Source organism: Scatophagus argus, chromosome 14, assembly GCF_020382885.2.
Source record: "Scatophagus argus isolate fScaArg1 chromosome 14, fScaArg1.pri, whole genome shotgun sequence".
NCBI classification, from domain to species: domain Eukaryota; kingdom Metazoa; phylum Chordata; class Actinopteri; family Scatophagidae; genus Scatophagus; species Scatophagus argus.
Window position 1 is genome coordinate 19,728,935 of NC_058506.1, and position 12,646 is coordinate 19,741,580.

The 12,646-nt window shown below is 42.3% G+C and overlaps 1 protein-coding gene and 1 long non-coding RNA gene across 3 annotated transcripts in view; one reads left to right on the forward strand and one right to left on the reverse strand.

Annotated features, from left to right (window-relative positions):
• The window catches only part of dtx2 (deltex 2, E3 ubiquitin ligase), a 15,304-nt gene continuing 2,658 nt past the window's right edge, over positions 1-12,646 (reverse strand). The window contains exons 3-9 of one of the 2 annotated variants that reach the window (XM_046411792.1): positions 11,374-11,432; positions 8,203-8,442; positions 6,618-6,685; positions 6,265-6,432; positions 4,698-4,859; positions 3,396-3,485; positions 1-2,363 (exon numbers count right to left, since the gene is read on the reverse strand). In XM_046411792.1, coding sequence (XP_046267748.1) covers positions 2,109-2,363; positions 3,396-3,485; positions 4,698-4,859; positions 6,265-6,432; positions 6,618-6,685; positions 8,203-8,442; positions 11,374-11,432 — 1,042 coding nt within the window. In that variant the 3' untranslated portion in view covers positions 1-2,108. The remainder of the gene's footprint in view (positions 2,364-3,395; positions 3,486-4,697; positions 4,860-6,264; positions 6,433-6,617; positions 6,686-8,202; positions 8,443-11,373; positions 11,433-12,646) is intronic. The other variant, XM_046411793.1, reaches the window with a different exon arrangement.
• The window catches only part of LOC124071269, a 17,127-nt gene continuing 9,306 nt past the window's right edge, over positions 4,826-12,646 (forward strand). Inside the window, exon 1 of the long non-coding RNA XR_006845309.1 lies at positions 4,826-4,917. This is a non-coding gene — a long non-coding RNA (uncharacterized LOC124071269). The remainder of the gene's footprint in view (positions 4,918-12,646) is intronic.

Genomic DNA, 12,646 nt, shown 5'->3' on the forward strand with positions numbered 1-12,646 from the left:
TTTACTTTGCCTTATTTCTTTATTGCAGGCTTTTTTTTGTCAGTTTTGCTTGTATACATGTCAAGACTCAGTTCAGCAACTGTACTGCAGTACTGTGAGCATAATAATGCATGTGAATACAGGAGGTGAGTTCGCAGCCAACAGGAACATTTACATGCTCGCAGCAGCTTCAACGTGTCTTGTTTAATCAAGACGAGTTCGATGACCTTGATTGTCACACTGTAAAATGTTCTTAACCAGAGGGGTTTCTTTTTAAATCCCAGCGAGCTTTCCCATCTGTTTGGACAAGAGGATTGAGGTCGTCAAGCTATATATGATGTGATCTCGTCCCTTCTAACACACATGGCAACACAAACACATTAAGTGACAAAAACGGCAGAAAACCCGTGGGCTTGTTACTGCAAAGTCAAAACACTGAAAAGAAAATAAAGGTGAGTGCATTAGACGCCTGTTTTATTGAATAGGTGATCAAATTAGAATTAGTGCTAAATGTTAAAAAATACACAACTTTATTCTCCTGACATTTGTGGACACAATCGATTTTTTTTCATTACAATACTTTTTTTTTTCTTTTCTTTTCTTCTTTTTTTTTTTATTATTTATTTACATCAGCTTAGGTGGCAACTTGTAAAATATAGCCAGAATTCAAAGGTGGCTCCAAACACATAGGGGGCAGCACATCACCAGGGTAAATGTCAACTGCTGCTCACCTGGCCGTAGCTATAGCTACCATTAGCTTAGCTAGCTGTGGAGCTGTGGCTCAACTGTACCTGGACAAGCTTAAGTTCAGCTGCCAGCCTGAGAGGCCAGTCCGACGACAGGGGATACAGTGCGGAGGTGACGAGGACTAAGACGAGAACACCTGACAGGTGGAAACAGGAGAGGACTACATCAGCTGCGGGTGGAAACGGCGTTTAAAGCCAGAATATTTTAACTTGCTCTGTGAACTGAAGATATAATTGGACCAAACCAAGTCGGTGAGTTTTATTTCATTTGTCTCCTTCGAATGAAGCGCGTTTTACGATGAGTTAACGAGGCAATTAAGCTAATTTTAGTTCGGCAACAGAGAGAAAAATGAATTCAGAAGGTGTATAGTTGTACTTTCAGCTCATTAAAGAAAGTTTCTCAGAATATTCTCATTCTTGACATTTGGTCAGTTTGTCTTGTTTACTTTTTTACAAACGCTAAAAGAGTTTGTGAAACTTTCTGCTCGTAATTGTCTGTTTCTCTCTCTGCTTCGTACCGCTAGAGGCCATAGAGATAAAGTGGTATTATAAGACATGGCGGGAAGGCGCTAGCTGGTTAGCATGCTAATTACAGTAATGTCTCTGCAACACAACACATAGACGTCTTTGACATAACACTGTTGTCTTTTCACATCCTGTTGATGTTAGTTCATTTAGTGATGTTTTAAACTAAAATTCTGGCCATATCTTACAAACTGCACCATGTAAATATTGCCTGTTCTCATCAGATAGGCTAATACACTCACTTTGCTACGAGAAGTTTCAGTGTGTCTTTGTGCTAAACACAAAGGTTTTCAGCAGAAACACTTTAATTGCATAACCTCCAAATTTGAAGTTAACTGCCATTAGGAAATCACACATGTTGCCAGCTAAATGCACTGTGAGAACTAAAGTGCTTAATGAGATTTTTATCCCCAACATAAGCTGCCTTTCTCACGGTAGCTGGACACGGGGATACTGATGAGGCTCTTGATGGAAAATAAACAAAAAAACCCAAAACAAAACAAAAAACAAGAGCACAATCTCCATCTTGTGGAGGTTTGATAAAAGAGGCTCAGAGTAAGAGGAGCCACATTTTTCTCTCCGAGTTCTGTCTCCTGGAAAAACGTGGGAATGTAGCCTAATGGAGCTTCTCGGCAAGCACTCCGCTTTCTGCATTCTTCCAGAGAAGCTTCAAGACCTCTATTCAGCTTTCTCCTACCCCCTTTGCTCACTCCATGAGATTCAGACAGATACTGACATTAATCAAATAACAAACAGAGGTTGCAGGAGGGTCCACCTGGTCACAGAGGTGGATTTTAATGGGTTAACTCAGTGGTCAGCAGTAACAGGAAGTGTGTGCGTGAGGCTTGGCGCTGTGGCTTAGCTGCTGCTGCTGCTGCCGCCGGCCCCTGGAGGTTTGAGGCAGTCCTCTGTCACGCCCTGAGAGGCCAGCTCAGACAGAACATTGTCCAAATAGTTGGGGTCGGGGTAGCCATGGCCTGACAAGTTGGACATCATTTCTGTTTTGTGGTGGATGCCGTTCCACACGACCGTGTCGGGCTCGCCGGTGGTGCTGGAAGTTCCCACGGTGAAGATGAGACGTCGCATCCACGCCACCTTGAGCAGCTCCAGCACCTTTTGGACAGGAATGAAACATCACCCACAACACATTTATGTTTATACTTCAAAGCTGGAATTAAGTGTTTTTATGAAAACATACATCAGTGTGATAAAAACAACCTAAAATGACAGAAACCGTCGTTGGGAAAAAATTATTTGACGTGCGCTTTGAGTTTTTAGTTTGGCCAAAGTCCCATCTGCTAATATGGAGTCGGAAGGTTTTATGAGCTGTAATGCAGGTAGCCACCAGGGGGCAATTCGGACGTTTTGGCTTCCTTTTTGGGAGAGATCTCTGCTGCCGTCCATCTTCACATACGGTCTTTTTGTATGTTAGCTGGTCTAACAATACAGTTGTATATGCTGCAAGTGTTACTGGAGTTCCGACCTCTTTAGAGGATTCTGCCTTCATCAGGAGGCGAAGCTGTGGCAGAAACCTTCGTTCTGCCAGCAGAGACTGATCTAACTCAGTTTACTCAGGATTATGTAATATAGTTAATCCCAGCAGACAGGCTGCCTAACTGACAGAGATGAATGCTGTGTCGTAAACATTACTCTGGCTGTAACTGGTGAGAGACTCCTGCTTTGGGCCGTGTGTCCATGTTCTACAGGGAACATCACACCAGGGACTCTGAAGATGGAGGCACAGCACAAACTACAACTGGAATAATTTAATCCAATTTTCCATTAGCGAATTACATTAGAGTTTATTTATAGTGGCTGAAGTGTACAGCTGCAGTTGCTGGTGAGCTCCTAATTCACCATGGAAACACACACAACTTAACACCTAACACAACTTTATAATGAGTTCAAAATGTTCTTCATTTAATCACAGTGAAACACTACGATCCCCATGCAGAGTACGGTGCCTTCATCGTATTGGCCGTCTTATACCTGATGTGTCAGGTGGTTCCTCTACTCCACTCTGCTTCTGCTGTGGCTGAACTTATTAATTGTACTTTTGGCAGGGTACAGATGCTGATATCTGAGATGTGTTTGTGCTGTAGCTTCAGTAGTGCAGATTCAGGCCTGGCTGTGAGATTTCTTTACCTTCCTGCCCTTGTCGTTGTCTGGTAGAAAGCAGAAGCGAGGGAAGCCTCTGCAGGTGTATGGCTGTCCTGGGTTGGGATGTTCGGGGCCCTGGTGGAAAGGAGGACAAAAACTGAGTGACGAATGGAAACATATAAAGTTTAATATAACAGAACAGCTGGAAAAATAAAATAATCCAATAATATCTTTTGGAGATTAACAGTAGACCAACAGCTCGATACAAATTTGATTCATGTTCTCCAATTTAGCTGCGCTCGTGGTTACAGCGGACACACAAACAAATTAGGGCTTTCCCAAAAGACAAAGGAGGGTGACACTGAGGACCACAAACCGAGCGACGGAGGAGAGAGCTCTTCCACAGCCAAGCCTGAACATCAGTCTGTTTAAACCCGAGCTTCAATCCAATTTCTTCTCCACTCGGTTCTCAAAGTTTAGCTTCCTCCTTTCCAGCTGGTGTTTAAAAGCTACCAGATTGGCCCAAACGTGAGGCGACCCTGATTATATGATTATTCTTACTTATCCAGTACCTGTTTTTGGCAAATGCTTTTGAAGATTTGAAACACTTTGAGGCCAGTCCCGCTGTTAGATTCCCTGAGTTACTGCTAGTCCATGGACAAAGAGTCCTCTCGTAAAAGTGGAACACAAAACACTTCTATTAAAGCAGCAAATAAATCCCATTTTTATGTAGCTCGTCTCTCAGTCACGTACTCTTACACTCTTCTGCTTTCAGGCTGATGGTCTGAATGGTTTTTAGTCTGATACCTCATTATGACATTCAGTACTGCTGCTAATTTTTGATGAATAATTTGGTTCCTAGTCTGTTTCTACAGCAAACACGTTTCTACAGTAAACACGAGCTGTCGGAAACTCCTGCAGGTTAAACTGGGCTAACACCCCCAGGACCAACTCTTAAAGGAACATAATGTAGTATTTAATCAGACTATGTACAAATATCCACAACTCAGACCTTGGCATATGTGTTTTAAACTCCAGTTTCCTCTAAGACTTGATGAATAAACACAAAATTACAACGTTATACAGTCTGAAGCTGAGTCACACTGTAAGCAGAGAACAACAGCTTTCTTTTTGTGCATTAGAGGAGCAGCAGTCACGTTAAACTCCACGAAAACCTAACATCCATCCATAGAATTATTTAAGATTAGGAGGACAAATTTTGTTTTCTGATAAACCAAGTTCTGTGCTTTGATTTTGCAGCTGTGATAGAAAATAAATGTTTGCTGCAAGACAAAAGACTTGCAGCAAACATTCAATTCAAAATGGAGGCTCAGCGTGCAGACGTACCTGTATGCCAGGTGATATACTGTAGATGATCTGAATAGTGCCACAGTCCGGGTGGCCCGGCAGCGACTGGGCGACGCTGTAAATTTCCATCTTGCCTTTGGGCTGAGTGCCGGTCTTCTCTCCATAGATTGTCTTACACGAGGGGCACTGCAGACTGCCGTCCTGAGGAGGAAAACACAACCAGACGGCCTTTTAAACCGGACCGATCAATACAAAGCAGGTAAGTGCTGATCAAATATTCATTGATCCACTGGTGAGACTTTTGTTTTGTGTTCCCCTCCCTCGTCACGTCCGTGTACCTCTGGTCTCATCAGCCAGTCTGAATGTACGGCAGGCGGCTATTTGGTGTTCGCTTTATATACGACTTTAAATTAATTCCCCTGCAGTAAACAGCAATAAAACCTAACAGCAAATATTCTAGACGGGAAAAGAGCCTTTAAACCACAAGTTTTTAAAGGACTATACCAATCTTTTTACATGTCTTAGCCCTTTTAATTGGAATCCCAAATGCTTGCATACATTATCATACATTATTTAAACAATTTGTCTGAGTAATTTCACTGTGGAATGCAAAAATTAACTTTCAGAGAAATTGAACTCATACAGCATTCTGTTTGTGTTATGGAGTTCAACATGGAATTTTATTTAATCGTTTCTTTTTCAAGAGAGACTTGAGGACAACCACCATGCAAAAAATAACACAAACGAGGTCGACAACTAGCGAAACAAACAACAACAACCAAAAATATCAGATAATGAACCTTTAAATCGTCAAGGGGACTGAACTAATGTGGTTTGAGGGCAGTTTGTTCTAGTTAAAAGATAAATTGCGCCAGCTGCACACATATGGAATATCTGAGGTTATGTAGTTATTGGGTTGTGTACTCTCATTACAAGATTTAATTGAGAGAAGAGAAGTGAGGTCGTTTGGAAGCTTTAACGGTTGACCTCTCATGGTGTCAGTTAAGTCTGAGCCAGGACTAGCTTAGCACAAAGCCTGGAAGCAGGGCAAGCCTGGTTTCCTCTAAATGAAGTTCACTAATCTACATGTTGAAGCTTGTTTGTTTAACCTGTAAAAAATAATAGAAATGCGCAAACATTTCTGTGGTGGTTCAGGCAGTTACATGCAGGAAATATTTTTTAATGAGCAGCAGTCAAGTTCAGTGATTTCCTGTGAGTTTGCCAGGCATCCAGTGGCTGTTTCCCCCACGCTTCCAGTCTTCACACTAAACTAAGAGAATACACACACACGAGAATTTTTCTAATCTTCGAATCAAAGACAAGGACTGTGACTATGAGACAGAATCGGTCATCAGCAGCCAAGGGAATATTTTCCCATCTCACTCGATGATTTATTTGGACCAAACTAGAGGTGACTGTGAAAAGAAGGTGCATGTTTGTATTTTTCTGTTTAGTAAAGAAAAGGTGCTGTTTTGTTTACTCAAAAGACTAAACGAGAGCTCGTGAAACTTGTACCTTTCATCAAACTAATTTTTAAACTGCATCAACACAACAACAATTTATCCACGTAATAAATCCCAGCAGCTGACGTGCAGCAGTTCTGTACCTTTGTTCCATTGTTGTACATGGCCAGCATGCAGAGCATATGCAGGGTGTGTCCACACTTGATGAATTTCCCCACCATGTCTGGCAGGATGCTCTGGCCTCCCTCCTCTGTGGATGGAGTCTCGTAGCCGGATGGATTGGACAGTTGATCCATGCAGATAATGCAGTCCTGAGGGGGAAACGAAGAGAAATGTCGTGTCTGAATTACTGAATAACAATGGACTGCTTTCCCTGCTAACAGCCAATCAAGATGCTGCGTTGAAAAGTCTTGACGAGTCTGGAAAAGTGCCATTCAACAGTCAGGTGACCCTTTTTTTGAGCGTATGTCTGTGATGAGGACTGTGAAACATTTACCTCATCTGGTACGCTGGCCACAACCTCCATGTAGCGCTGAATCACCTCCTCAGGTCTCTGAGCGGAGGCTGAAAGAGGGATAAAAAGAGAAAACACAGAGTGATGAATGAGCTGAGACGGGCCAGACAAAACGACGAGACTCTGGTGAGATGAGATGAAATGATTTCCTTCACAATATCAAGTAATTCACAATCCCCCTTTGAAATTTCAAACATGAGGCACAAAAGCTTTGGATTTCTCCTCTTTGTGCCTCTGCTGCATACCATTTCATGAGTCCTGAAAGCAGGAGATGACCACATGATGCAGAACATGCGAACACATGAAGCCACAGAGAAGGCGTGAATGCCTGATGACAGAATGAGCCATAATGAGTGATGCAGGCGGACTTTTTGGTCACTACCACATGGGAGCGTCACATCCGTTTAGGAAGCAAAGGAGCTAACTAAGCATTCGTCTTGTTGTCTTAGTTAATTACACAAGACAAAACCACTGAATTCCAGATTTAGAAAGGTTCGGAGGTGAGCTATTTTCTCCCAGCTTAGAAGTAAGAAAAACGCAAACCATTTTTCTGCTTTGTACATTTGAAGTGCCCCCTGTTGATGTCAAGTTCAGGAGTTTGAGTTGATGTGGGATACAAGGAGAGCGGAGGAAGAGCAAGCAAGCAATTCCCCCTTAATATATACTAAGTTTGACTTGAGGAAGAAACTGTCCAAAGGTTTATTTAAGCTGGCTAACTGATTAGTGTACTGCAGTGGTGCTGCTCCTAACAAAAATTTTAATTGTTGTCAGTTAGTGGCATTTTTACTTGAAAATGACAAAGAAATGGTCAGAATAGCTGCCAGTTAATTTGCTGTTGAATGACTAGTTGATCCGGTTTGTGGCTCTGTACTGCAGCAGTGGCTCCTGGGACACAACATAGTCAAGATAAATTAGCTGGCAATTAGTTTTATTTTAATTGACCAAACGTTGCAGCTCTGCTTTAGTCTTTTTAGCCATCTGTATGTTTGTGTTGTTGGACCAGAAATCCTGTCAAAGATGGAAGTTTTGCTCCATTTAGTTTAGTATTCTAAAGCACTGTTTGTTTCACTCTACATTTTTCAGATGCCTGGTACCTGCTTTTGTTAAGGTGGTCAGGGATAAGCAAGAAGGTTGTTAAAAAAATAAAATAAAAAAAATCAAAGTGCAGCACCTCTGAGAGCTGAAGAATAAGTAGGGAGAAGCAAGATTTCATGGTGGGCAAGCGGTCGGTACTGACAACGAGAACTGGAATGGAACTAGTGGGGGCAAGTAGCGGCAGAGAGGTCAGTGACAGCTCAATCGGAAATGTAGTCGGATTTCAAAGTCAGCTTCGAGCACACTGACCAGACTTCTCCCCTGTTCTGACAGCCACACAAAAAGCAGTTGCAGCAGCACATTTTTTCAGCAAACACAGAAGCTGAAAAGCCTATGAACACACGAGGACAAACGAAAGTGAGCTGATGCAGGATGAAATGCTCCTCAAGCAAGCCTGTGGAGATGATAATGGGACCAAAAGCGGACGATGAAGAAAAAGAGGTGGAGGAAGGGCTGGTGGCGTGGTAGCTACCTCTCCTGTGCTGTCTCTTTGCTCTCCTAACTGAACTGCTGCTGCTGCTGGGCTTGCTGGGCCTGCTGGCTGGGGGGAGGAGAGGAGGAGGAAGAGAGAAAGGAGCAGGTTGTTGTTGCTGTAGCTGTAGCTGCTGCTGCTGTTGGTGCTGCTGCTGCTGCTGCTGCTGCTGCTGAGGGAGGGGGGCAGTGGTGAAGTGCACGCCGAGTCCCACTGCTGACATCAAAATGGAGGCCATGCCTGGAGTGGGGTAGGGTGGGGGTGGGGATGAGACGGGGCGGGGGCAGGGCAGAGTGGAGCAGGTGGGGGTTGAGAGCAAGTGGAGATATGCAGGAGCAGAAAAGGAACAAATCAAAAGGTATGAGAAGTGTAGCAGCAACTGATTTCTCCCACCGTGTCCCTCGTTCATACACAACGGCATCGAGTACTTTCAAATTAAAACCACACTCACAGTGTTCAACATACGTCTTATTCTTCAAGCTCATCTTTTTTGATCAACGAGTGAAGCTGTTTTTGGACTTCTGCACTAAAGCTCGCATTAATCTCACAAGCCCAGTGAAAACCGAAGGTTATCCTGAGATGATCCGCTGTGAAGCGATGGCGCCCAGAAGTTGCAAAGTCAGACCGATCAATGAGCCAACTGTGAGGAATGGTTTACATGATGACAGGCCCGATCCTTCAGAGCAGTTTGGGAGGGCAGACTAGATGTTGCAGATCATCTAAAGCAACACGCTGTACTTCATGAAAACTTGTTTTGTAGATGAAAAGTTGAACATTTTTGAATTCTCTTTCTTACTTACCGGCTAATGTAAACCAATAACACCCTAATGACAAACCAAATCTATAAGCTGCCGTAAAACTGACATTAATGACCAGATTTGCTGACTCTCCTCAACTTGGACAACCTGATGCGTTCGTTTTTACCCCCATTGTCGGCTGCACGGCCCATTTCTCACCTCCAACCAATGAGGTGAGAACTGAAGCTGCTTACCTCAGTGGACAATTCATCTGACAGTTGACTGACTAATTTTATTTTACAGTTTGAAAACTGAGAACTCCACTCAAACATATACAGACTGAGAAATTTGGATCTCTGAACGTGTAAATTCACCCTCCAACATTATTGGAGGCAGCAGTTCTCACCGCATGTGTTAAATACTGAAAAGGCAAAATAAACAGGGTGTAAGATATAGGGCTGATTAGCACTAATGTTCATTAATGATCATTAAAGCCGCACATTTGGAGAAGACACCACATGAGTGACCTTCCATTTTAAATGATTCACCAAAGTCATGGTTCAGTGCTTTGCGGTAATGAGTTTCTGCTCCTGCAGCTTCCTCTGTGCTGATTGTATTGATTCGCTCAGCCTATCACAGCCAAGGAACTCAGTTATAATTTGAGAAGTGAGCAGCAGATAAAAAAAGAGTGAGTGCTCCCTTTGCATGTCAATTTTGCCACTTTATGACAATTACAACTGTCCTATCTGCTGTATCTCAGCCTGCTGACGTACAGTGATACACTGCACACTCAACTGTAACTGCGGAGGAAATCAAAGGATTAAACACCACGTTTAATTAAAAGGTGGAAATTAAATTACACAAGTGAATTTTTCAAATTCAGTCAGTGATTTGCTCAAAAGTTGTTAACATAAACCTTTTCATTGTTGAATATTAAGCTATTAGACTTTTGTCTTCTAATTCCAGGAATTTGCCCATCATCTTCAGCTAATATAATATTCTGCTGCACAAATAACACTCCATGAAAATGAACCGCTGATATAGATGTACCTGATAAAAGAATATGCATACATGGAATTACTGTGTTAGTTCGTCAAATAGCTTCACGTAATCGCCACACAACGTGGGCTGTAAATCCTCCTGAATGCTGACGTTTTATGTCAGATCTGATCGATTTAAACATGATCAAATGACAAAAATGATTTTGCATTATGTTAACACCAGTGAGCAGGACGCGATGAGCAGACAATGCATTTTAAACAGTCCCCGTGGACACTGAGCGCAGATTCTTTTAATTTCAAGACAGACTTGATTTTGTGCTCTGCTGGGGGATTTTCCCTTTGCTGAGGAGAAACCGACTGTCTTTGACGACGAGCAGGGAGAGCAGGAAGAAGTCCTCATAAAAGCAACACAGAATGAACACAGAAGGCACAGGAAGCATGCAAAAAAATGTTATGAGATACACAAGTGGACGCAGTCATGAATCTTAGGCTCTCAAAGTTAGATTTTTACAGGACAATGACATTTATGTAAATTCAGTTTGAGAGGCGATGTCCCTTTTCTGTTTAACCAAAATGCGTTTGTATCTGAGCATACAAACACCAGTCAGGCAGTGATCGGCATTTCCGAGTAATTTTCATATGCAAGTATTAGCGACGCATTTTAAAAACTACTTACAGTTGTAGCCGAATAGCTACCCTGTCAGCACTTTGCAGATCAGCCAGCCATTTCACCTCCCTTTGTTCATAACGTTACGTCTCCTCCACTGGTTAATCGTCATCGGCTGTGGAAGTCGTTTGTTCACCGACTCAATAAAAACCATCAGCTTGCAGAAACCTCCTCCTTCCACGAGGCTCAGCAGGAGCGAATCTCCAGCCACCATTTTCATGATGAACGGGCTAATCTTCTATGCCCTGCTGGCTAATATTTGTTATAAAAATGTAGTTACTCTATATTTGTACAAATACTGACATCCAAATTGAGTACTCACACCCATCCCTAGTGTCAGGTGCAGCTGTGGGACGGCAGCTTTCTTGCTGGATCAAGGCTGAAAGCTGAAACGAATGATACTTGTGCATCCAGGGCCAAATGCTTTGTACGTCATGTGGAAAACTTGTGGAGGCTGTTTTCAGTCATAACAAAGAGGATAATATCACTTTTGTTTCTCGCTGAATGGAAATCTCTCTTGTGGTTTTAAACAATACAAAGGGACATCATCTTCCCCACTCCTTTTGGGCTTGCTGAACGTTTGGGGTGGGTTGTTTATGTGGTGTGCGATTCCTGAACAGACTGACACTCGCAAGACAAATGCAGAGGGAAAAGGCACATAAATCATAAACATTATACTGAATGAAACCTGCGGCCAACTCAAGTGTGGTGCAGAACAGACTGAGCAGAGGTAAAGGTCAGGATGGATGGTCGGTGACCCGTTTACCTGCCAGGGCAGAGCTGACACTGGTGGATCCATTCAGCTGCACAGAGATGGAAGGAACACTGCAGGACAGGAAACAAGGACAGTGACATTCAGTCAGTAAAAGCAGCAACAATGAGCCACAACTTTCAGTTTATCATCCATTTCACACAATTAACTGCAGGTGACATGAGGAATAACCAGATCAAGAGAAGAAAGTAAAACCTGCCCGTCAATTAACTGCAAAAGTTCATTTATCTTAAGTAGCTGACACACTGATCATCAGATTGGTCTCCAAATGAGGTTGTGTGATTGATTAACAATAACTTCACAGTGACTGTTCATAGTCCAGCTAGGGAGTGTGAATCAATATCCAGTATACTGGTGAATATGTGCCTAACAAGTTTGTTTACTGTGCAAAACAGCCTTCAAGGAAAAAAATGATCAATTTTCAGAGCTGAAGTCTGATGGTGCTCTAAACCAAATCGAGTTTGTAGCTGCAAATAACAATTACTGACTGTTAATTACATTTCATTTAATAGTATAGTCTATAAAAGGCCAAAAAATTGCTTATTTCATCTGAGAAAGAACCCAAAACACAGAAATATCAAATTCACAAGTGAGAAAAGCCACACATCCTAACAAGTAAGAGGCTGGAGTTTGTATTTGACATTTTTGTCTTAATAACATTTAAATAACGTTTAATAATGTTTAACACTTTAACCAGCTGACTAAATGAGTGTTTTAGCATTAATCTGTTTATCAAATGTAGTCAGGGAATCCTACACACTAACTGCCAAAGTAAGAGCACAAAAAAAATAAACAAAGTGCCTGAAATGTGAAACAAAATTCAGATGAAATACAAAACACTGCTGATGTTTTACTCCCACAGATTGAATGTTAGGCAGATAAGATGACATGGAAACAATAAGGGGAAGTGTGCCCTTTTGACATCGGCTAACCCAAGGTCAAAGGAAGCTGTGGGGTGCAAGCCTGGTATAACAATGACTCACCAGTAACCACATAAATGATCTGCAAAATCATAACGCCAAAAACCCAGCATGAAGTGAGAACCGTGAGCGGCTTTTATTTTCATCATTATTATTTTCATTCTTGAGCTCTAGCATGAAGTAGCATGCTACAGTAGGTGGAGAACTACCAGCATTTCACTGTCCTGGCTGGGAATACACTAAATAAAACTTAATGTGGAAGAAAATTAAAGCCTTGAGAAAATGTAAGTGAACTGCATATTCATTATACCATTTAAGTGCACAATTTGTCTTTGGAAACTGGTTTT